General features: G+C 49.6%; 1 protein-coding gene across 1 annotated transcript in view; it reads left to right on the top strand.

Annotated features, from left to right (window-relative positions):
- The window catches only part of PRRC2B (proline-rich coiled-coil 2B), an 82,864-nt gene that overhangs the window by 24,708 nt on the left and 33,224 nt on the right, over positions 1-24,932 (top strand). Inside the window, exons 10-19 of the mRNA XM_015409628.1 lie at positions 329-521; positions 1,745-2,066; positions 3,720-3,904; positions 5,558-5,762; positions 6,934-7,156; positions 8,433-10,574; positions 16,102-16,289; positions 18,544-18,689; positions 20,336-20,477; positions 22,266-22,348. Coding sequence (XP_015265114.1) covers positions 329-521; positions 1,745-2,066; positions 3,720-3,904; positions 5,558-5,762; positions 6,934-7,156; positions 8,433-10,574; positions 16,102-16,289; positions 18,544-18,689; positions 20,336-20,477; positions 22,266-22,348 — 3,829 coding nt within the window. The remainder of the gene's footprint in view (positions 1-328; positions 522-1,744; positions 2,067-3,719; positions 3,905-5,557; positions 5,763-6,933; positions 7,157-8,432; positions 10,575-16,101; positions 16,290-18,543; positions 18,690-20,335; positions 20,478-22,265; positions 22,349-24,932) is intronic.

A 24,932-nucleotide genomic window follows, 5' to 3' on the forward strand; every position in this document is an offset into this window, starting at 1 on the left:
CACTCGGCAGCTAACACCTTCCCAAAGGCAGTGGTGTGCCCCACCCCCTTACGGGTGGTCCCCAATTTATCTACTTGCCGGAGCTTTCGAATCGCTGGGTAGACGATGAGCTAGGACAGGGCTTGGTTGCTCACACCAGCACGGGGCTAGAACTGACAAAGCTTGGCAGTTCAGATGTTATAGTTAAGCAGGGGAATTATCCCCTTCTGGTCTCTCCCAGCCCCTCTGAGCTGGCGACGGGCCACCCCCTGTCCTGGTGGGGAGGGGGAATGGGTCCTTTTGAAGCCCAGCTGGAACTGCTGAGCATCCAAGGTGCCTGAATCGGCAGGAACAGCTGGGACCTTCGGAGGCAGCGGCAGCTCTCCCTGAGCTCGGCGGACAGCGCAGATGCCAAACACCTCCCAGAGGAAGGGAAGCACTGGGGCGACCCGACTGGCTTGGCTCGGCCAATCCGAAAAGCGCAAGAAGGCCTGCCGCCGTCGAGGAAGGTGAACGGCTGGGCCCCCCCTTCGGATTATCAGGTACTCGGCATTTCCTAAGCAGTCGGCTCTTCCTTAAACGGGTGCTTTCTCTTCATCTCCGCGAAGGGCAAAAGAAGGGGCATTGTGGGGAGGGGCTATGGCTCGGTGGAGCCTCTGCTTGGCACACAGACAGTCCCGGGTTCAGTCTCTGGTTAGAAGGACCAGGCAGTCGGTGATGTGAAAGGCCCAAGACCTTGGAGAGCTGCTGCCAGTTCGAGTAGACAGTACTCATCTGAACGTATAACACACGTTCATGTGTGAAGCAAGCCGTAAAACCTGTCCTGACCTTGAACCAGTCCCATGAAAATAGATTCATCTGGGTAGCCGTGTGGGTCTGAAACAATAGGGCAAGGTCTGAGTCCAGTGGCACCTTGAAGCCCAACAAAGTTTAATTCTGGATATAAGTGTCTCCTCATTACTTGCCCACCAGTAACTGGAATTCAGAGCCATGCCACTTGTGAACGTTTTGCTAACGCGGCTAGTAACCACTGGTGGACTCATTCTCCACGAATTTTGTCCAGGACCTTTCCCATACTGCTCTATAATAGTTGTCAGTGTACATAAGAGCATAAGAGAAGCCCATGTTGGATCAGGCCAGTGGCCCATCCAGTCCAACACTCTGTCACACGGTGGCCAAAAATACCAGGTGCCATCAGGAGGTCCAGCAGTGGGGCCAGGACATTAAAAGCCCTCCCACTGTTGACCCCCCCCCCAAGCACCAAGAAGACAGAGCATCACTTGCCCCAGAGCCCCTATCTATACCAGGACACTAGAAGCCCTCCCACTGGGGCCAGGACACTAGAAGCCCTCCCACTGTTACCCCCACCCCCAAGCACCAAGAAGACGGAGCATCACTTGCCCCAGACTGAGAGTTCCTCTCTATACATCAGTGGCTAAGAGCCACCGATGTATCTCTGCTCTGTATGCTTATCTAATTCCCTCTTGAAGCCGTCCATGCTTGTAGCTGCCACCACATAAGAACATAAGAGAAGCCAATGTTGGATCAGGCCAGTGGCCCATCCAGTCCAACACTCTGTCACACGGTGGCCAAAAATGCCAGGTACCAGTGTCACTTCCTGAGGCAGTGAGTTCCACAAGTCTGAAAACGAATCAAGTTGGCCACCTCTCTTTCTCTTCCAAGCAGACGTCTTGAGGTTGCCTCTTAAAAACAACTCCTTGCCTTTCCTCCCTCCCCTTCATTTGGCTTCCGCCTCTTTTCCCAGAAGCCCCCACTAGCATGCCTGAGGCAGCAGTCTTCCGAGGAGAAGGAGGAGAAGCTTCCCTTGAGGCAGAAGTTTATTCACTCGGAGATGTCGGAGGCTGTGGAGCGGGCCAGGAGGCGGCGCGAGGAGGAGGAGCGGCGGGCCCGGGAGGAGCGCCTGGCGGCCTGTGCTGCCAAACTGAAAGAACTGGACCAGAAGTGCCGGTTGGCCCAGAAAGGAGGAGGAGGAGGAGAGGGCCCCAAGCATGCCGAGGCGGAAGAGTCCAGACCCTCCGGGCCAGAGAAGAATGCTGCTCCCGAGAACAGCCACGCGATCCGAAGAGGTAGGGATGCGCTAGTTGGGGCACTCTTCGATGTCAGTAGCTTGGCCCAGAGGAAGGTCACTGTAGAAAGCAGCTGGGACGTCTCTTCAGACCAGCCCTTTAGACCAGTCATGGCCGTGCTTCACTGAGGCAGTGGGGATCAATGGTTAGAACACCAGACCAAGACTGAGGACACCCAGGTTCAAATCCCCAGGCCGCTCTGAAACGAAGGGGTTTGATCTTGGGCTTGCCACATTCACTTAACCGGACCGACCTCACAGGTGCGTTGCGAGGATAAAACGCTGCCCCTGAGTTCCTTGGTGGGAAGGGGGTTGGATGGAGTTCAATTGCCCGAGAAATCCTAGAGTGCTGGCTAGAAGTAAATTTAATTAAAAATCCAAAGGTTCCCAGGAACCCAAACTGCCCACAGAATAGACTGGCCTGCTTGAGTCTCTGCATGAGTCCTTGTTCTTACCTGGGCTTGCCTTGCGGCGGTAAATGCCACTGCCAAATGACATCTGGGCCTGCGGGATTTAATGCAGTTCTGCAGGGCCTGTAAGCCAGAGGTGTTCCACCGGGCATTGGGTTGAAGACAGCGGTGGTTTCCCACCTGTCTGGCACTCCTATACCCGGCCCTTCACTACCCAAAGGAGTCTCAGAGCGGCTTACAAACTCCTTTCCCTTCCCCTCCCCACAACAGACACCCTGTGAGTTAGGCAGGGCTGAGAGAGCTCTTGACAGAAACGGCTCTTTTTCAGGAACAGCTCTTATCAGAACTACGGCTTGCCCAAGGTCATCCAGCCAGGTGCAAGAGGAGGAGTGGGGAATCAAACCCGGTTCTCCCAGATTAGAGTCCGCACACTTACCACTACACCAAACTGGCACAAAGTGGCACAACTGGTAGTCTTAGTATCATCAGGCTGGTTATTGTATTTTTGTTATATTGTTGTTCTTTTAATTCTTAAATGACTATATGAACATTCTTATTGGTGTACACCGCCCTGAGCCCTGTTTTTACAGAGGAGGGTGGTTTAGAAGTCTAATTTAATAAATAAAATAATAAAATCAGCAGACAATTCAATCAATGCCAATGCAGAACTGTGTCAAATGTGTTGAACGGTCAATTTCCCAGAATGGTGGGTTCCCTGAAGTCCTTTGCAGGTTTTGGGAAGACATTCCTGTAACCAGGGCTATTTTGGGGGAGGAACGCACAGGAACGGAGTTCCGGCTGGCTCCCACGTTGGCCATGCCCAGCAGGAACTAATTAGCATAATAGGCCACACCCGATGGCAGAAACTCATTAGGATTGGCTACATTAGGGGTGTGTGGCCTAACATGCAAAGAAGTTCCTGCTACAAAAAAAGCCCTGGGTTTTGACAATAAACAAAGTAAATAGAATAAGAAGCAAAAGGTGGGTGTTGGCTGGATGACCACACTTCTGGTAACATGGGGTGTAGCCTAATATGCTAATGAGTTTCTACTGTTGGGTGTGGCCTATTATGCTAATGAGTTCCTGCTGGGCTTTTTCTACAAAAAGAGCCCTGCCTTTAACAGTGGAGCAGAGAAGAGGAATGTTTTCTAAGCCAGGGTGACAGTTTGCACGATCCCACCGAGGAGCCGGTGGACGGTCAGTTTAGGCTGAGATCTGTTCTTCTTCCCCTCTCTCGTCCCCAGCCAATCCTGACTTTCACAGCCAGGAAGCCACGTCTGGTTATGTGGAAGAAGAGACCCCCGTGGCATCAGTGGCTCATCGGAGCAGCAGCGAGGAAGAGCTGCGAGAGGCGGTGTCTCCAGGCCAGGAATTCAGCAAGTACCCCAAATCACTCCCGCCACGGTTCCAGCGACAGCAACAACAGCAGGTATGAGGTTCCGATCCAATGCCAAAGCAACAGCTGAGGGGGGGGGGTGCAAGGTACTGAAGAAGAAGCGGAGATTGGATTTATACTCCCGCCCTTCACTACCCGAAGGCGTCTCAGAGCGGCTCACAACCTCCTTTCCCTCCCCCTCCCCACAACAGATGCCCTGTGAGGCAGGTGGGGCTGAGAGAGCTCTTTTGAGAACTGACCTTGAGAGAACAGCTCTGAGAAAACTTGTGACTGACCCAAGGTCACACCAGCAGCTGCATGTGGAGGAGTGGGGAATCAAACCCGGTTCTCCCGGATTGGAGTCCGCGCTCCTAACCACTACACCAAACCGGCTCTCACACACTGTGAGTGACAGCAGAGTTGGGCTACCGGCAATGTTCCTTCTAAGCTGTGGAGCCTTGTGAGCAAAAATTCTACTGGCATTAACGTTGTGAGCAAGCGATTAGGCTGTTGCATAAATCAGTTTGCTCTGGAGCAATGCTCCCTCTACGTTTTGGAGTCTTGTGAGCAAAAATTCTACTTTATGAGCTATGGGCATTAAAGTTGTGAGTGAGGAATTTGGCTACTGCATAAACTAGTTTGCTCTGGAGCCATCCTTCCTGAGCTAAGACAAAAATCTGTGAGCTGGAGGCTAAAAAACTGTGAGCCAGCTCACACTAACTCAGCTTAGAGGGAACACTGCTCTGGAGCCATCCTTCCTGAGCCAAGACAAAAAATGTGTAAGCCGGAGGCTAAAAAACTGTGAGCCAGCTCACACTAACTCAGCTTAGAGGGAACACTGGCTACCAGTCCTCATTCCTTTGGAGTCCCCGGTAGGGCTGGTGGCAACCCCAGCATGCTTCCTGTTATTGAGCCACAGTCAGGGACACGGGTGACGGGGAGGTGGGCTTCTTTGCAGGCGGATCCACTGCAGGAATGGCCCCAGGTTGGCCTTTTAAAATCTCCTTCAGGTGAGCTTGCTGTAGTGGTGTAGTGGTTGAGTGCGCGGACTCTAATCTGGGAGAACCGGGTTTGATTCCCCACTCCTCCACTTGCACCTGCTGATGCGACCTTGGGTCAGTCGCAAGCTCTGGCACAGCTGTTCTTGAAAAAGAGCAGTTTGTGTCAGAGCTCTCTCAGCCCCACCCACCTCACAGGGTGTCTGTTGTGGGGAGGGGAAGGGAAAGGAGTTTGTCAGCCGCTCTGAGACACCTTTGGGTAGTGAAGGGTGGGGTATAAATCCAATCTCTTCTTCTTCTCTTCTAAAAGCAGTCTTCCTTGCAGTGGGGAGGTTGAAGAGGCAGTCATGCGGGAGCGCACTCTGAGGGGGTTGATCCTTTTGGGGCCTGGCACGCCCCGCCCCCGCCCCTGCCGTTTGCAGCATCGCCCAGCCTGGAATAGGGTCCAGACAGTGAAGCCCTTGTGGATGGATGGTGGTGGGCCTCAGGAAGGGGGGGGGCTTGTTTCAGTGAGGCTTGTGCAGGAGAATACTCGCCGTGGATCGTGAAGCCGGGTGTATTTGTGTGCTTGTCCCATGTGTTTCTTGTCCTGCATTTCAGCCAGAGGGGAGTTTACAGTTCGGAGGCTCTCCTTGCGCTGTCGTCGATGTGCTCCATGCTCACGGGTGCCAGTCTGGACCTTTCTCTCTCTCTCTCTCTGTCACTCTAGGACCAGTTGTACAGCAAGATGTCGAGCTGGCAGCAGCCCCAGGTGTACCCTCCGTCCTCCCACCCGCAGCGAACGTTCTACCCGCCCCACCCGCAGATGCTGGGCTTCGACCCCCGCTGGATGATGATGCCTTCTTACATGGATCCTCGCGTGGCCCAGGGGCGCCCCCCGGTGGATTTCTACCCTTCTGCCCTCCATCCATCAGGTAAGGGTTTGCATTTTTCCCCTCTTCCCGGTCTCGTTAACTCTTTCCGTTGACTCAGCCTAGTTTTGCTGGGCGGTTCCTCTTGGTTTCTCCTTCTAGTCGGCAGCCTCTAGACCAGAGGGCTCCCAGCCTTTTTGAGCCTGTGGGCACGTTTGGAATTCTGGCACAAGGGTGGGATAAACGCCTCAATAAATAAATAGAAGAAGAAGAGATTGGATTTCTACCCCGCCCTTCACTACCCAAAGGTGTCTCAGAGCGGCTTAAGAAGAAGGCGACATTTTCAGTACGCATACGTACTGAATGTCCTCTGGGGCCGCTTACTAACCGTCTTTGTTTGCCATCCTCTGCACTATTTGCTGCTTTATAGATGTTTTTAAAATATTGGATAAACTGTGTTTAAAATCGTTTTATCTTAACGGTGTACATTTCTGTTGTAACCCAGCCCTGCTGTGTTTGGAAGGGCAGGCTAGAAATTCAATTAATTAAATAGATAAACAATCAGTTGCTCACGGGCCGCATGAGAGCCCTGGGCGGGCCAGTTCTGGCCCCCGGGCCTTATGTTTGACACCCCTGCTTCAGAGCCTGAGGCAGTGGGAATGTCTTTCCCAGCACTTGTTACTACTGATGTTTTTTCTAGAGATGCCAGGGATTTAAAGCCCCACATGGCTTGGGATCGGGTATCTGAAGAACCATCTTCTCCCATATATGTTCCTGCCTGCCCGGGAATAAAGATCACAGGGGTGAGGCCCTCCTGACGGTCCCGTCAATCAGGGAAGCTTGTTTGGTGGGTAGACGATGGAGGGCCTTTTCAGTGGCAGCCCCCATGGTTATGGAACAACCTCCCCAGGGGAGGCAGCTGAAGACGGTTACACACAGGACCACATTTGGTTAAGTTTGCCAGCAAGAACTGTGTTGCGAGTTGAAATTTTGGTCTCTATTTTGTGTGTCTTATCGATGTTGTAAGCCACCTTGAGCCCATAAGGAAGAAAGGCAGCTAATAAATGTTTTAAATAGATCGAACCCGGGACCTTCTGCCTGCAAAATGCTAGTCCTGAGCCACGTTCCCCCACCCACCAGATCACATCTGTCCCTGGTTAGCAGTTACTTTTTAAGCAGGGGCCGTATTTTGCATTCAGTCGTTGCTTACGCCTGGTTTACACTCTCTCTACAGGGATTATGAAGCCCGTCATCCAACAGGACTCCATCAATGGGACTGCCTGTCAGTCAGAAGAGCAGAGCTGCCAGTCCTCAGTCCAACAGGACAGGAAAGTTTTTTCTGCGGAGTGTGCCCCAGTATGGGGTCAGGAGAGTTTCACCCCTTTGCAAAGCAAGACTTGCCCCATCTCACGCCCCAAGCAGACAGAGGGCATTTCCGGGGAGGGACTGCGTGCCAGGTGAGAGCACTTTTGCCTTGGGCTGGCTGTCAGTTGCTCATGCTGGAGAAGTGCTTATTGTGGGAGGGGCAAAGAGCTTGAGACATTGAAAGATGGCTTGGGATGGGTGAACCACCTTTTCTACAGGTTAAAAAAGCCAGCTCCAAAGCAGCTAATGTGGGGACCCCAGGAGACCCTGGTTGTGCAGATGAAAGGGTGGGGCTAACATCTGCATGGTGGAGCTGAAGCTGTTCTAGAGACCATTTGACCAAAATGCTTTTGTATTCTCAAAAATAAATTTGGGGGAAAGGGCACTCCTGAATTGTGTCTGTAAATAGGGGTGTGTGTTCGGTACAAACCAAACCGAACAAATACCCAAGAAATACCTTATCGGTATTTTTCGGGTATTTATTCAGTCGAATGCAGATTAGACAATCTGCTTCAGCTGCCGATATAGCTGGCCTGAATAGAAGCCGTTATTATTCGGCTTTTATTTGGGCCAGCTATGTCATCGAGTCGCACCACCACCACTGTAGTGGTGTGGCTTGGAGAAAGCATTCCCTTCACTCGTGGAGGCACGCTGTCGTGGCAGTACAACTCCCATGAGTGAAGGGAAAGCATTTTTAAATGCCTTCCATTCACTGGCATAGTCACCCCCCCACCGTGGCACATATCTGCAAGTGAAGGGAGCATGCATTTTAAAATGCTGAATAAATTCAGGTTTCCCGATTATTTACCCAAATCCCAATATCATATCGATTTTGGGATTTGGGAATATCGGGAAATACCGATATTTTTCCAGTCCAGTGGACTCAAATCTGTAAAAAGCCTATTTTTTGTGTGTGCACAACCCTATTTGTAAATCTTGAAATGTGCTTGTTAATCTAATTTTAGCTGTCTTGTGAAGAAGGGTGCTTTATGTAGGATAAGCTTGTATTTTCTGTTTTTTACATATTGAATGCCAAGTAATCCGATTTTCAAACGGTAAATTAAAAAAAGTCATTAAATTGCATTTAGATTTCAACCTTTCTCACTTACCTATGCTTCATTTGTCTGTCGTGCAGCACGCCTTCAGATATTTTTGTTTTATATGAGAAGCTGAGGCAACCCCAAATGGCCTAGGACGTATTAAAATCGGATATTTAAAAATTACATATTCATATGGTGCAGTGGTTTTGTGAGTTTTTGAATAAACCAGGGAATCAGCTGAGAGTGCAGATCTAGAATTCAGGTAGAGAAAGAAAACTTGCATGGCTCTGAGCCCCTTTCTTGACAGCTTGTTTGGGTCATTTTTTAGGAATGACAGCACTTATTCAGTGCCATCTAGCATGAACACCCAGCGAGATCTCTTTGAGGAGTCCAGGGATGACTACTTAAATGCCTTTGATGAGAAGACCCAAGCAAACTTTGACAGCTGCATCACCTCCTCCCAGCGGATGAGCCAGGACCGCCTCTTCCAGAGCCAGGAAAGCACATCAGACGCATGCATGTCGGACTCCCGCCACATGAACCTGAGGAATTCCCCCTTTGAGCCCAGCCTGCCCCCTGCTGATAAGAAAGCAGAGTACAATGGCTGGGACGTCAGCCATTATCCAAAACCCACAGATGGGACGGCTTCTGCAGAGGAGGAGGTGTCCCGGGACGAACAGCCGTTTAGTGATGAGGCATGGAGGAAAGAAGGAGCCACCACCAAACAAGCCCCTGCCGAGACAGGATGGACTCCCGAGAACCGGAACGGCAGCAACCAGCAGCAGGAGCAAATGGGAAGGGCTCGTAGATCTGGCCCGATAAAGAAGCCGGTGCTGAAAGCTCTCAAAGTTGAGGAAAAGGAGAAAGAGCTAGAGAAGGTTAAGGTGGAGGTAGAAGAAGCCTCCCACCCGGCTGAGGAGAAGGCCCCGCCTCAAAAGACTACCGAGGTGGGCGACGACAATTCAGAAGCTTTGCTCCAGTCCGCTCGCTACCATTTGCTGGACAACAAGAGCTCATCTCGGGCTGCTGTCCGAGAAGCCGACAGACCTCAGGAAGACGAGGAGCAGCAGCAGCAGGAAGAGGAGGAGGAGGAGGAGGAGGAGAATGGGAAGGCCTGGGAGGGCAAGCATCAAGCACGGGACTCCGGCGACCTTCCCCCCACCAAAAGGAGCAACTGGATCTTCATTGACGAGGAGCAGGCTTTTGGCGGGAGGGGCCGTGGCCGTGGCCGAGGATTCAGAGAGTTCACGTTCAGAGGCCGCGGCAGCGCGGTCGGCTGCGGTGGCGGAGGAGGCGGCGGCAGCACCACCGCCAGTGGCACCCGGGGAGCCTACAACAACAGCAACAACAATGTGGTCAGCAGCGCCCAAAGAAGCAGCCGAGGGCGGGCCTTGAGGGAGTTTAACCAGCCGGAGGAGTTTCCGCGCGGGAAGCCCAGGCGCAGGATCGCCAGCGAGACCCACAGCGAAGGTTCGGAGTACGAAGAGCTCCCCAAACGGCGCCGTCAGCGGGGCTCTGAGAACAGCAACGAAGGCTCGCTCGCGGAAAGGGAGGAGGGCGATCTCAAGAAAGGAGATTTCCAGGACTCCTGGCGGTCCAATAAGATCTATTCGGAGGACCACGCCGGCTTGGATGCGAAGACGAGGGGCCCACGAGCGTTTGGCCGTTCGCTGCCACCCAGGCTTAGCAACTCCGGGTATGGGCGAAGAGGCTTTGTTTCCAAGGAACCGCTGCAGTGGCAAGGGAGGAGCGGGGGAAGCACGTGGCAGGAGTATAGCCATGGCACACCCTTGGACACCTTTGGGGTTAGGCGCCAGCCCGACAGGGACTACGGCCAAGACTCTTATAAGCCCCCAGACTCCTTTAGCAGGCGGGCCTTTGAGGAGGATCCCATTGACAAGAGGAACTACTTCCCGGAGGATTACGGGGGTGACCCCGAAAACACCGAGAACCGCCCCTTCCGTCGACGGCGTCCGCCACGCCAAGACAAACCCCCCAGGTTCAGGCGCTTGAGGCAGGAGCGGGAGTCTGTTGGGCAGTGGAGCCCCGAGGATGGCGGAACCAACCTCTTAGCTTGCCAGTGGCCCAGGGGAGCAAAGCTGAACGTGACGGACCGGAACGGCACTTCCGTCCGAAGATCTCCCGAACTGCCCTACCAGAACTCGTCCGACCACGCCAACGAGGAGTGGGAGACAGCCTCCGAAAGCAGCGACTTCAGCGAGAGGCGGGAGAGACGCGAGGGCGTCTCGGAGAGCGACGCCCAGCTGGACGGCAGTCTTGTCGGCGGCGGCTTGGGGGAGAAGAGGGAGCAGGCCAAGAGGAGCTTTTCCAGTCAGAGACCCCTTGTGGACCGACAAAGCAGGAAGGTCGATCCGGCAGGATATGGCGAAAAAGGTGGAAGAACTAGCGGAAGTGGGACCTCTTCCCACTACGAAGGCCAGTCCAGCGGAGCACAGATAAAAAGCAAAAGGTATCACCTCTGCAACCCTTTAAATAAATGTAGATGCTTTTGTTAAGGGAGGACATTGCCGCCTCTGTGCAGCAGAAGGTCTTGCAGTAGACAGATATGTGATGCGATAACCATCTCCAACTACTTGAAGGGCTGTCATAGAGAGGACGGTACGGAGTTGTTTTCTGTTGCCCCAGAAGGTCGGACCAGAGCCGATTGTTGAAATTAATTCCAAAGAGTTTTCGGTTAAACTTTAGAAAGAACTTCCTGACACTTAGAGCCGTTCCTCAGTGGAACAGGCTTCCTCGGGAGGAGGCGGGCTCTCCTCCTTTGGAGGTTTTTGAGCAGAGGCTAGATGGCCATCTGACAGCAGCGCTGATTCTGTGAACTTAGGCAGATCGTGAGAAGGGAGAGCAGGAAGGGCTGCATCGGTACTTCGTTCTTGTGGCCTTTTCTTACACATCCAGGGAAATGCTGATCACCACTTTGGGGTCAGGAAGCAATTGTTCTCCAGGCCAGTTTGCCCGGGGATTCTGGGATTCTTTTGTCATCTCCTGGGCGTGGAATGGATTCCTGGGGGGTGTGAGGGGGAGGCACCGTGTTTCCCCGAAAATAAGACACTGTCTTATATTTATTTTTTCTCAAGAAGACACACTAGGGCTTATACCACAAATGCATAGAAATCCTGCTAGGGCTTATTTTTTGGGTAGTACCTATTTTCTGGGAAACAGGGTAGTTGTGAATTTCCTGCAATGTGCAGGGGGTTGGACTAGATGACCCTGGAGGTCCCTCCCAACTCTATGATTCTATGTCAACAGAGTGTCCCCACATCCTTTTGCTGACGTTTAGAGATAGTGTTGCCCTTTGGGGAATATACTCTCTCTTCAGAGTTTGACCGTCTTTCATTAGTTGCTGCTCTGTAATATGAGAAATAAATTTCCTGTCATGTGAACCTTTCTAGGAAAAAAATGCACAAGTTGGTCAAAGTTGTGTGAGAAATTTTCTCAAAAGAAACTGATGGGCTGGTGTCATGGACCATGGCAGTGCCGGTTCACTCAGAAAGGGCGGAATGGTCTCTGGGCTCAGGCCCTTCCTCTACGTCTCACACCTTGTGGCCATCCTGTCCCATTCTGATGTGCCTGGGAATTTTCTTGCTTCTCCATCTTCTTGGTGTAATGGTGAAGTGCGCGGATTCTAATCTGGGAGAACTGGGTTTGATTCCCTGCTCCTCCACTTACAGCTGCTGGATGACCTTGGGCAAGCCGTAGTTCTGTCAGAGCTGTCCTTGAAAGAGCAGTTCTCTCAGAGCTCTCTCAGCCCCATTTACCTCACAAGGGAGTCTGTTGTGGGGAGGGGAAGGGGAAGGAGTTTGTAAGCCCCTCTGAGACTCCTTTGGGTAGTGAAGGGCCATGGGGTATAAATCCAATTTTTTTTCCTCCTCCTCCTCCTCCTTCCCCCTTTAAATTTCCCTCCCCCCCTTCAATTGGGGTGGGGGGAGCCATAACAAATCATGGGCAGTTTATACCAGGGGCTGATTCCCAGGATCAACTTGCAAGCATCTTGCGTCCGTTATAAAAGTAACTTGTAAAAGTTGCAATCACTGAAAAGTCCCTTAGTTTCAGAGAAGAGCAAGACTAACAGCATTTGTGGCCGGGTAAGAGCTTTTGTGAGTCACTGCTCACTTCTTCAGATCTGAAGTATCTGAATAAGTGCAAGTCAAAAGCAAAAACCACCAGCACACGCTATATAAAGCCCGTATATAAAGTCTAAATAATTGTTACAGTGTTGTCTAATATTATGTATTAAGAAATAAATTTTGGGGGGGAAATTAAAGAATGAAAATGGTGATGTTAAATAATTATTAAAGTACACCATCTCAGAATAATAAATACCACCTTAATGTTGTATACAAAATGAGGCACAAACAAGTCATGTACGAATTGCTCACAAATAACCATAAAGCAGGGGTGTCGAACTCATTTGTTATGAGGGCCGGATCTCACATAAATGAAGACCTTGTTGGGCCGGGCCATGTGTGTCATGAAATGTAATGCCAGGTAGCGGAGATATAAACTTTATAAAGCACACAAACACGGAGGGATTTTTTTAACTTAAAATAGAAACATGTTTAAAACGGTAGCACTCTTGCAATATTTTTCTTATTTAACCGTATCTGATCACTGACACTTCTCGCTCTGAATCATTGCATCAAAATGTCTGTGCTGTTGCAATCCTGAGTATGCTGTTCAAGTGTGTATCTGTAAGCGGCAAACCTACTTTTGATTTATTGACATTCACCACAGAAATCTGATGCTCAAAGCTCTGAGCCTAGGAGCCAGGTTAAAACATGAAATGGCTGAGTGATTAAGAGAGTCTGGCAACGCAAGCTATTTTGCAGCAGCAGCAGCAGCAACAGCAGAACTGGAAGCAGGAGATGGCCAGTTCCACAGCAGGCCTGATGGAAGCCCTCCGGGGGCCTGATCCGGCCCCCTGGGCGCCTGATCCGGCCCCTGGGCCACATGTTTGACACACCTGCCATAAAGGATGTCAAACAATACAAATGAAAAGTCTTCAAAAGCACCTGTTGTGCACCTTCAAAACCCACAAAGACGAGCCCCGGTTCAGTCGCTCGTTTCAAATTGGATCTTCTTCGGTGCATTGTGTTTGCTGCTTTTGAAGTGTCGTCTTCAATCAAGAAGCATAGAGTGCTGTCACTTAGTGAAAGAACTGAACATGGGGGCAGTTGGCCTTGAAGCCTAAACAGCACATAAATGTCTTCCAGTGGGAATCACCCCTCCTAATTTTACTGGCTCAGGCTGCGGTCACGCACACAAAACAATCCACTTTCAGTGCACCTTCCAACTGGATTTTACTGCGCGAACTGGCAAAATTGAGTTGGAAAGTGGATTGGAAGCGGATTGTTTTTTTTGTGTGTGATCGCATCCCAAGTTGCCACTCTCACAAGGCTGGACTATGTATCCGAAGAAGGGAGCCGTGACTCACGAAAGCTCCTCCCCTGCCGCAAATTTTGTTCATCTTCAAGGTGCTCCTGGACTCTTGCTCTTCTCTGCTGCTGCAGACAGGCCAGCACGGTCTTTGTTTCAGAGGGTAGCCATGCTGGTTTGCAGTACAACCACCAGATTTGAGTCCACTCGCACCGCAGAGACCAGCAAGGTTTTCGGGCGATATGCTTTCGAGAGTCAAAGTTCCCCTTTGTCAGATCTGATCAAAAGGACCTTTGACTCTCAGAGCTTATACCCCCAAATCAGGGCCGGCTCACCCACTAGGCGAAGTAGGCATTCGCCTAGAGCGCCGGGCCTTGGATGGGGCGCCAAGCTGTGCCTCCCCCCCTCCTCCCCCCTTTGGTGGTGGCGGGGGGAGAGGCGGTGGTGGCGGCAGCAAAAGGGTGGCTGGCTCCAGAGGTCTCCAGGTCGCCAGGCCCCACCGGGAGGTTGGCATCTGCGCCACAAGGCAGCCTCGCCTAGGGCGCAGAAACACCTCGAGCCGGCCCTGCCCCAAATGTTGTTGGCCTCTAGGGTGTTACTGGACTCGAATCTAGTCGAAAAGTACCTGTGAGCTGAGGGTCAGTGTTCAGTGCTCACTTGCATTTTGAAGGGAAGATGTGCAGTCGGTGCATGGCAGCTGGTTTCATCTGTAAAACAAAAAATGTCTTGTGAGCAGTGACTGTTGGGGAATAAGAAGAAGAAGAGATTGGATTTATACCCCGTGCATCACTATCCGGAGGTGTCTCAGAGCGGCTTACAAACTCCTTCCCCTTCCCCTCCCCACAACAGACATTGTGATATGAACACTTTTGGTACTAACAATCATACTAACAGGGATAAGATCTCCTCCTCTTGGGGTTTTAGCATAGTGTGGTTATCTTTCCTTTATCCCTAGTTGTAGTTCCCTTCCTAATATTTTCTTTGTAGTTATGTAAGTAAAGGTAAAGGTTCCCTTGCTCGAAAGCCAGTCGAATCCAACTCTAGGGTTGCGGTGCTCATCTCCGTTTCAAAGCCGAAGAGCCAGCGCTGTCCGAAGACATTTCCGTGGTCATGTGGCCGGCATGACTAAACGCCGAGGCGCACGGAACGCTGTTACCTTCCCATTGAAGTGGTACCTATTTATGTACTTGCAATGTCTTGCTTTCGAACTGCTAGGTTGGCAGGAGCTGGAGTTAGAGACGGGAGCTCACTCTGTTATGCGGCACACTTGGGTCTCGAACTGCTGAACTACCGACCTTCTACAGCCTTTGGGCTTTTAAAACAAAACAAAACAGACACCCTGTGAGGCAGGTGGGGCTGAGACAGCTCTGACAGAAACTGCTCTTTTTCAAGGACAGCTCTTATCAGAACTACGGCTTGCCCAAGGTCATCCAGCCAGGTGCAAGCGGAGGAGTGGGGGAATGAAACCCGGTTCTCCCAGATTAGAGTCCGTGCACTTAACCGCTACACCAGACTGGCTCTCAACTGCTCCTCATCCCCCCCCCCCACCTTGTTGGCACTCTTTTCTAATAGGAAATCGGAGGCTGGGAGCCAAGAGAGGATGAGGAAGCTGGAAACAGGGAGTGATAGAATTCCCATTGGTGACGGTGAATACTTCGCCCCCCCCAAGCCACTGTAGGTCACACTGGATTACAGAAAACCACTGATGAAATTTCAAGCCCCTCCCCGCCACCCAGTGATGACTAGAAACTTGCTTGAGAGCCAGCGTGGTGTAGTGGTTAAGAGTGGCGGACTCTAATCTGGAGAACCAGGTTTGATCCCCACTCTCCCTCCATATGATGCCTGCTGGGTGACCTTGGGCCAGTCACAGCTCTCTCAGAGCAGTTCTCGAAAGAGCTCTCTCAGCCCCACCTACTTCACGGGGTGTCTGTAGCGGGGAGAGGGAGGGAAAGGAGATTGTAAGCTGCTCTGAGTGCAGGGCAGGGGATGAATCAAGTCTCTTTTTCTTCCTCCTCTTCCTCTTCCTCCTCCTCCACCTCTTCCGCCTCCGCCTCTTTTGTGAAAGGTGAGCTGGATTAGCATCAAGCGTGGTGTGACCCATGCCAGCTGCTTCAGTAATTTAAAAATCGATTTAAAAATGTGATTCTTCTAGGGTAGTGTGGCATCGTGTGCATGCATAAAACTCTGTGCCAGTAATCAGTGTTCCCTCTAAGCTGAGTTAGTGTGAGTGAGCTCACAGGTTTTTAGCCTCCGGCTCACACGTTTTTGTCTTAGCTCAGGAAAGATGGCTCCAGAGCAAACTGATTTATGCAGCAGCCAAATAGCTCGCTCACAACTTTAATGCCAGAAGCTCACAAAGTAGAATTTTTGCTCACGGGACTCCACAGCTTAAAGGGAACATTGCCAGTAATCCTAGCAGCAAACCTGTAAGGTCGGGCAGTGTTAAGTCAGATGAGGAGTTGAGGCAACGGAGAGATACACTGTCTTGCCTCCGGCCGTGAGTTTGTGTGGTGGAGGGGAGACTGGGCCAGCGGGCTTGGATGGACCAAGGGTCTGTTTCAGTGGAATGCCGTGTCAGGTGCTCACGTCTGTGTCTTCTCTAGATCTCCGGAAGAAGGAGGAGGCCTGGACCCCGGCGGCCCCGGCAGCAGCCATTTGGTCTACGGCTCCCCTGCCACCTTGAACAGCGCCGAAGGGCTGGGGGAGAAGCCGGAGAGAGAACAGAAATCTGCCACGCAGCAAGCTGGCGAGAAGGGAGAGGCCATCTCTCAGTTTGAGCTGAGCTACGGAAGTAAGTCTGCCGAGGAGTCTCCTTCGAGTGCTCCCGGGACGAAGAATCAGTCCACGGAAAATTAGAAATGTTCCCTCCCCAGAGGAGAGGCCTTGGGGTGGGCAGCCGTTTATTCCACCGTCTGAGATAAACTTCTGGGATTTCCACCTTCTCTGCTCCTGAGGATCTAGGGGTGACCGTGGGGTCCTTGATAATAGGAGGATCTCCTCAGTGGCTTCCTCAGCAGCCCTGGTCTCTGACTGCAGCTTTGCTCGTGGGCTGTCCAGGCGTCTGGGTTGACAGGTATGGCTGGCTGCATTTTCTCTGATCCCCCGTGGGAGCTGAAGGGCCCAGGAACTGCAGGGTCTGCCAGGGTTCCCTCTAAGCCGAGGGTTCCCTCTAAGCCAGTGTTCCCTCTAAGCCGAGTTAGTGTGAGCAAGCTCACAGTCCTTTGGCCCCCTGCTCACACATATTTGTCTCCGCTCAGGAAGGATGGCTCCGGAGCAAATGAATTTATGCGGTAGGCAAATAGCCGACTCGCAACTTTAATGCCAGCAGCTCACAAAGAAGAATTTTTGCTCACAAAACCCCTCCGCAGCCTAGAGGGAGCCTTGGTTTCAACCTCTGTGGGTTCAGCCATCCTGGCGTCTTGGTCCTCTGCTGAGGACTTACTAGACCCAACCAGTGTTCCCTCTAAGCAGAGTCAATCTCAATCCAAAGCCTTTTATTGGCATATAAATAAAAATACAGTAATCTAAGTACACACAGAGTCAAATTAAAATTGCCGAGTAACATCACAGCGTATCATCATAAAGAAGAACCTAATTCATCATAACATTTATCAGGCTGTAGGGCCATGGCACTGCAGAGAAACTTTGCTGTTATTTCGGTTATTTCTGTGTCTGTGTTATCGAGCAAGAAAAGAACCCTAAAATCATCAGGGGACTCTAAAAAATGGCCTAATATGGGATATAGAAGATCCCGACGGGACGCCAAATAGAGAGGGCACTGGAAGAGAACACGGGCAACAGTTTCTTTTTCTTTTTTAAACTTTTTTTATTGTTTATTAACCATATAACAATCAAACATAGAAAAGAAATAAAAATTATAAAATATAACTTTAAACTTCAATACATTTATGCTTATTTCTTACACAACTGCAATTCTTATAAAAAACCATATTATAACAGTGTGAATCCACTTTCCATAAAAAGAATGTTTATGACACTATAAATTCAATAAAGAGCAATGCTTTTATACTTTTCTGGCATTTGTGGTATCCCTGTAGCATAGTTAGAAATATAATCAAAACATACAAACCATTTTTCCACAAAGTTAATGTTTTTTAGTTGAGCCTGAGCTACCAGTAGTTGTGTTGCTATTTTATCTGTTACTATTAAGTCCCACAGTTTAGAATACCATTCCTGCATTGTTGGTATTCCTTCTTGATTCCATTTTTTCGCTATCAATGATTTTGCTGCTGATAGAAATATTGAGAGAACTTCTATATTTTGTTTAGTGAATTTTTGTTGTGGCCAATAGTTGAGCAATACAGATTCCGGCGAGTTTGGGAGAACATAGCCTGTTATTTTATTTATTTCTTGCAAAATCAAGTCCCAGAAGTTTAAAATTTTTGGACAATTCCACCAACAATGCAGGAAACTACCTTTTTGTCCACACCCTTTCCAACAATTAGGGTTACTTTTAAATTTACACAAAAATAACCGATTTGGAGTCAGGTACCATCTAGAGTATATCTTAAATGATTGTAACCGGATTATTAGGTTATTAGTTTTGAAATGGGCAACAGTTTCAACACAATCCTTCCTACAAGGACAGCACCTGCTAGGATAGGGAATCCCTTGGAATCTATATCTTGCCTAAGCAGAGTAAGTGTGAGCTAGCTGACAGTTTTTTAGCCTCCGGCTCACACCTTTTTGTCTGAGCTCAGGAAGGATGGCTCCAGAGCACACTGACTGACGCAGCAGCCAAATCTCTCCCTCACAACTTTCATGCCAGCAGCTCACAAACTAGAATTTTTGCTCACAAGACTCCACAGCTGAGAGGGAGCGTTGGACCCAACCATGATATTTTTCATAGCCCGTGTGTGTGTGTGTGTGTGCAGAGGGGGAGATATGTATCTATGCGTTTTTTTATTTTTATTTGATGATCTTTTTTTGTGTGTGGGAAGGGTTTTTGCTTGGCTATGGTCAAGCCCCAAAGACAGAAGCCAAGAGAAGTGAGGAAACTGAAGTATCCTTTCCTTTCTGTTCAGATGGCATCCTGGACAGCCGTCTTTCGGGGCCCGCTGAGGAGAGCGAAGTGGGCCCGATGGGCGGGGAAGGCTTCATCGAAGTCCTGACAAAGAAGCAGCGGCGGCTGCTGGAGGAGGAGCGGAGGAAGAAGGAGCAGGCTGCCCAGGTGAGGAGCGGGGGGCCGGAATGCTGTCGGGGGCGCCCAGGCAGTTTCCCCAGGAGATCTGGGTGTATGCTCGGCCAGCCGTTTTCAAGCTGAGTTCCAGGGAACACTGAGGCTGTTTTATCACGTGGTCCTCAAGAGGATGAAGAATGGAACACAAGTGTGTATGTGGACACTTTCCCCAAACCACCACCCTTTCCCCTTGGCTGTGTGTGAGAGAGTTTATGCCTGGCTCTAATCCTGTGGGCTCAGAGCAGATTTTTGAAACGTAAACCTCTCTGAACAGTGGAAGAGCCCTGCTGGATCAGATCAGTGGTCCGCCTTAGTCCAGTATCCTGCTTTACACAGTGGCCAGCCAGTTTCTCTGGAGGCCCAACAACAGGGCTTAGAGGCCAAGGTCTCGCCCTGATGTTGCCTCCTGGTACTAGGATTCAGAGATAGACTGCCTCTGAATATGGAGGTTCTCTTTAGTCACCATGGCTCGGAGCCACTGATGGACCTGTCCTCCATGAATCTTTCTCGTCCCCTGTTAAATCTGTCTGTGCCTGTGGCCTTCCCTGCATCCTCTGGCAGTGAATTCCCACATTTCAATCGTTCGTTCTGTAAGGAAGTATTTTTCTTTTGTCCGTCATGCATCTACTGCATATCAGCTTCATCGAATGCTCTCAAAGGACACAGAATATAAATGAATTATTTAAGAACATAAGAACATAAGAGATGCCAATGTTGGATCAGGCCAAAGGCCCATCCAGTCCAACACTCTGTATCACACAGTGGCCAGAAATTTGTTGGATAAAAGAGGCCGGCTGAAATTTTAAAATAAAACACAAAAACTGAAACAGCCGTGAAAAAAAAAATTTTTGGCTAAACATTAGGAAGAACTTCCTGACAGTCAGAGCGGTTCCTCAGTGGGACAGGCTTCCTCGGGAGGTGGTGGGCTCTCCTTCTCTGGAGGTTTTCAAACAGATTCTGTGAATGTAGGCAGATCGTGAGAAGGGAGGGCAGGAAGGGTTGCCTCAGTGCTTAGTTCTCGTGGCCCTTTCTTACACGCCCAGGGAAATGCCGATCACCACTTTGGGGTCAGGAAAACATTTTTCTCCAGGCCAATCTGGCCAGGGATCCTGGAAGTGTTTTTTTGGCCTCTTCTGAGCATACAGCAGGGGTCACTGGGGGTGGGGGGGGGAGGTGTTTGTGAATTTCCTGCATTGTCCAGGAGGTTGGACTAAATGGCCCTGGAGGTCCCTTCCAACTTCATTCTGTGATTCTCAAAAAGGAGAATGACTGGCTAGGCAGTAGAGCTCAGTCTTTCGTTTGGGTGGGGAGGGCTTTACTTAGTCTATCTTTCTATCACATTGTCAAGGAGTTGAGTGTAACTTAACATGGTTCTTTCCTCCTTTATTTTATCTTCATAACAACCCTGTGAGGTTGGCTAGGCAGAGAGCGTGTGACTGGCCCAAACGCGCCCTCTTGCCTCTTGTGTGTTCTGTGCAAATTGGGCCCTATGCCAGTCTTAGATCCTGGCATTGGCCTGTCTTTGCCAAGCCTCCCCTTTAGATGGCCTTCCAGCATCTCTGATGTAAATCATGAGACTGTGTTCAAAACCTTTGCAGACCATGGGAATCCCACAGACCTGTGTTTTTCTTCCCCAGGTTCCAGCCAAGGGCCGTGTCCTCCAGTCTCGGATGCCCCCTCGCTTTGCCAAGAAGCAGAACAGCATGTGCCTCGAGCAAGGTGATGTTTCGGTGTCTGGAAACAGCCTGGGCACAGAAATCTGGGAAACCAACAGCCCAGGTAAGCTGGATGGGTCTGGAATCTATAGTCTGTATGCTTCAGGCACAGCATTTTTTAGCACCTCAGCGTATCATAGCTTTCTTTCTTCTTCTTTTTTTTACTTTAAAAAAGAGATAAGTTTCTAGCCTTTACAGCTTCTGGAAACTAAAGCAAGTAGTTCTGGGGTGTAAGGGGGAAAGAAAAATAAACATAAGGCACTTTTAAAACAAGTATTAAAGACAATATAGACGTGAATGAATTAATAAGTCTAGGTAATAACCCTGTTTCCCTAAAATACATTATTCTGGTGACTTTTCAGCAGCCAACATAGGGGGGCAACTCAGTGGGCTTTGCAACACTATATGATTGGATCCAGTGTGGGTATTGGGGGCCAAATTCCCTGCGGTCCAGGTTTACACATTTAAACGCACATGAAGCTGCATTACACTGAAGCAGACCATTGGTCTCTCAGGGTCAGTATTGTCTATTCAGACTAGCAGCAGCTCTCCCAAGTTCTGAGGTCAGGGAGGTTCACGTCACCTACTGCTTGGTCCTTTTAACTGGAGATGCCTCCACATCGTCACCCGGGTCTTCCTTGGAGGTCTCCCATCCAAATGCTAACCAGGGCCGACCCTGCTTAGCAGCTGAGATCTAATGAGATTGAGCTAGCCGGGGCCGTCCAGGTCAGGGCATCTTCCGTATACAGCAGCTTTATCTCTCCTTATATATAATTGAGTAGTGAGGTGGCACTTTCTGAACATTCCACACGCCCCTAAATCAGTTGGCTCCATGATGTGTCCCTCAGAAGCTGTCCCTGTCCACTGGCTGCATTGCCTGAGGTCCCGCCCACAGAAGCGGCGCCCACCAAAACTTTCCTCAGAAGACGGTTGCTTCTCTCCGGCAAACACAGCTGCTGCCTTCACTCTCCTCGCCGGACAACGATTGATTCCCTCAGGGGACAAAACCCACTGTCTTTAGCCTCCAAGCCAAGTTTGCTGAGGCAACACTTTCCACCATGGAAAAAAATCCCACCAAGTAAACAGCTGTCAGCATAGTTGAGGCGGGGGGACCAGCCCAAGTTATTACAAAAAAGCCAGTGGATACGCACACAAGCAGAGATAGAGGATGGGACCAGACACACAGAAAACAGGAAACCAAAGACCCGAGGCATGCTGCAAAGCAGAAATACAGACACAGTCACAGGCAGAAATACATTTGCATACTGCCCAATTGCAGAAATTACTTCACAGAGCCCTGTGTGCTGCATTTTTTGGCCCACATTGTATGACCTTCGACACCAGCTATTGTGTAACATAGGGTATGTGAGACTTTACTTCCACATTTGTGCCTTTCTATTACATACTGCTAATATGTACTTAACCTGCTTCCAGCCAATGCATTCGTTACACATCACATCTTTCTAGATCTTGTTGTATTGCTTTTACAATGGGCTTTACTGCTAGTTAGTATTATTTACAAAATTTACACCCCGCCATTCTGCCCTTACAAGGGCTACCAAGGCAGCTCACAATTTAAAACATACATGATAAAATCACGTTAAACTTTAAAATTACATTTTAAAACCCTGGCTTGAGAGACTGCACTAGTTTGTGAATTCAGACAACGGAATCAGTCACAATTCAGGCAAGTCACACAAATCCTGGTGTGAAATCCTGGTTTTTGTGCCAGTGGACCATTCTGGGTTGTGTTGGACCACTGGTAGTTAATGACTCCACTTCACCAGGGTTGGATCAAGCCATGGTTTAGCATGTCTTCTGAGCGCATCTTAACTCTGTGCTCTTCCAGCAGCTCTCTCGGTTCAATCGCCGGGCACCGATTCCTGGAGTAAACCCGGCAATGCCTTTACCAGCAACGAGTCCGGCTCCACTGAGGTAAGCGGCACCGTTTCGCTGTCTCTCTCCGTGTAGACATGCATGCAGAATAGACAAGCTGATGTCTCTGAAATGCTGTTAATTCTTACCAGGTTTTCCTGTTAGGTTTCCTACTGGGCTTGCGGAACTGGGGACTTACAGTTGTTTCCCTAGCAGCAAACTCAGTGATGGTGGACAGCTGTCTCTGAGTAGCTGAACTTCATAAGCAGTTGACAGCTACTGGGAAGCGTCAGTTGTGTTTTAGAGGGGCGCTCTTAGTTCACAAGGGGAGATGGGGAGATGCAACGGGCCAGGGTAGAAGCCTGCGGCAACAGATTGTAGGTCTTAACACACACACACACACACACACACACAAGTAGAGATGTAAAATTTCCAGAAATTTTGAAGCTCGGGAAAAAAACCCGGGTTTTTTCCAGTTTTTTCCCGAAAAAAACCCGGATTTTTTTGGAAAAATTGAAAAAAATGCTACATTAGCATTTCTTTTGTCTTTTCTAGATTGAAAGTCATTCTGTTACTTTAGGAACATAAAATATGACTATGGACATTTTTACTTGGCATGAAATTATCACAACTAGCATATTAAAAATATAGTGTATCCAAACAATTATTACAAACAGAATACCCACCCACATGCAAAAACAAAACTGAAACCTTTTTATTGTCTTCTGACAATAGCACCTCCTAAAGGAAGAAATGCATCTTGTTCTTGCATTGGAGAGTTCAGTTTGTAACCTACAGCTTGCTTGTCCTCAGTGCACAGAAATTAGATCAATCTGATACCATATATATATATTTTAGAAATGATTTGGAAAATATTTGAACACCTTGTCTTAAAATATTTTATTCATCATGTTAAAATAAAACGTTCCATAATCAATTTTTCCGTTTTTTTTTCCCGGGCCTTCACATCTCTACCCCCAAGTCCTGTGCTGTGTTCCCAGGGTCCGTGACAGGTGTCCCAGGATTATGTGGTGAGCGAGCTATCTGAAGAGAGCCAGTTTGGTGTAGTGGTTCAGAGCGGCGGACTCGAATCTGAAGATCTGGGTTCGATTTCCCGCTCCTCCACTTGAAGCCAGCAGGGTGACCTGGGGTCAGTCACAGTTCTCTCAGCCCCAAAGATAAACCCAGCTCACCACAAAAAGAGCTAGAGTTTCAGGCTGCCAGGCGATCTTCGGATCTCCTGGCTATACTACATCCACTGCCATACGTTAATTAGTTTGTCTCAAGATAGGGAGCTGGGAAACTACAGTGCTTGCTTTGAGTTTTCTTTGTGCGTTGTCCAGAAAACCGATTCCCTCCTTGGTTGTGGTAGGACTGTTCTAAAGGTTGACCCGATCGCTGAATCGATCTGTGATCGATTGGCCTGTGTGCCCCAGGTCTTAGCAGCTTCACCCATCTTGAGGCCTTATCTGTGGCTGGTAAGGAGGAAATACCCTGGGGACAGCACCTTGGCGCACAGGTGTCCTGCAGCGGTTGCTTTAGGATGGGTCTGTCTTTTTTAGATGCTTTAGTGTGCACTTGTTCTCTTGGAGGCATGCCGCTGTGTGGGGCCCCCACCTGCCAGAGGAGGTAGCCGAAAGGAAGGCTGGGTTTCTGCTTGTTGGGAAACGAACGCAAAGTGTTGTAGGTGGCCTCTCATGACCCCAGTAGCCCAAAGCCCAGGGAATTTATCCCCCATCTGGAATCAGAAAGGAATCAGAATTGTGCTGCATCTTCTTCAAACTGCCTCCCAAACTGGTCATATTGCAAAAGATATCCCCTTTTTGTGTGTCTGAATTCAGATGGGAGCGGAAGTTATAGAAGGTATTTTGTGGATTTTGCCACTCACCTCTGGGGGTCAAGAGATCAAATCTGGTTTGGGTCATTAGTGAAATGAGGTTTGGCATCTCGGGCTAACACAGGACTCGTGTGACGCAGTTTCTTTCAGCGTTCTACTTTCTAGCTTCTTTCTCTCTCTCTCTGTTTTCGGTATCAGGAATTGAGTTTTGCACTTGCTTGCAAGAAGGTCCGATAAGAGCTAATATTGTAGATTTGTTGCTAGTAGAGATTTCACAACATTTTACGATAAAAATACATTAATATTTTTGATTCTTTGGAAGGAATCCAGTATGAAATTTCCGAAGGGCCCTCGAGACAAGATGCTACTGCCTGTCACCTGCCACATATTAAATGCTGTTGTGTGTTGGCTATCCAACGTCAAATAGAAATCACAGTTAGCGAAAAACTGAAATTAAATATTTAAAATCCACTATCATTTGGTATCCGTGAACCAAGAGGAAGTGTTTGGGGACAGTTTGGGAGACATTGGGTGCGGTCAGACGCGCCGTTTGATCTGGTCGTCGTCACGCTTCAGCAACGGATTTTATTTGCGCGATCACACAGTCAACATCTGCCTCCCGTCCCCAGCCGTCACTTTCCGGCTCAAAACCACTTTAACCCGGAGTATTTTGATACCAGGTCCCAAAGTGGTGTTTTCCTGATTCTCTGGTTCTAGCCACACTTTTCTGACGTCTGATCGCTCCTGCGGTGTCGAGCCACTTCCGGTTTAAACCCCCTCCCCGCTCGAAAGCTGCCCGAGGCTTCC

Source organism: Gekko japonicus, unplaced genomic scaffold (genome assembly GCF_001447785.1).
Source record: "Gekko japonicus isolate JY-2015 unplaced genomic scaffold, Gekko_japonicus_V1.1 scaffold2764, whole genome shotgun sequence".
In the NCBI taxonomy this organism is placed as follows: Eukaryota; Metazoa; Chordata; class Lepidosauria; order Squamata; family Gekkonidae; genus Gekko; species Gekko japonicus.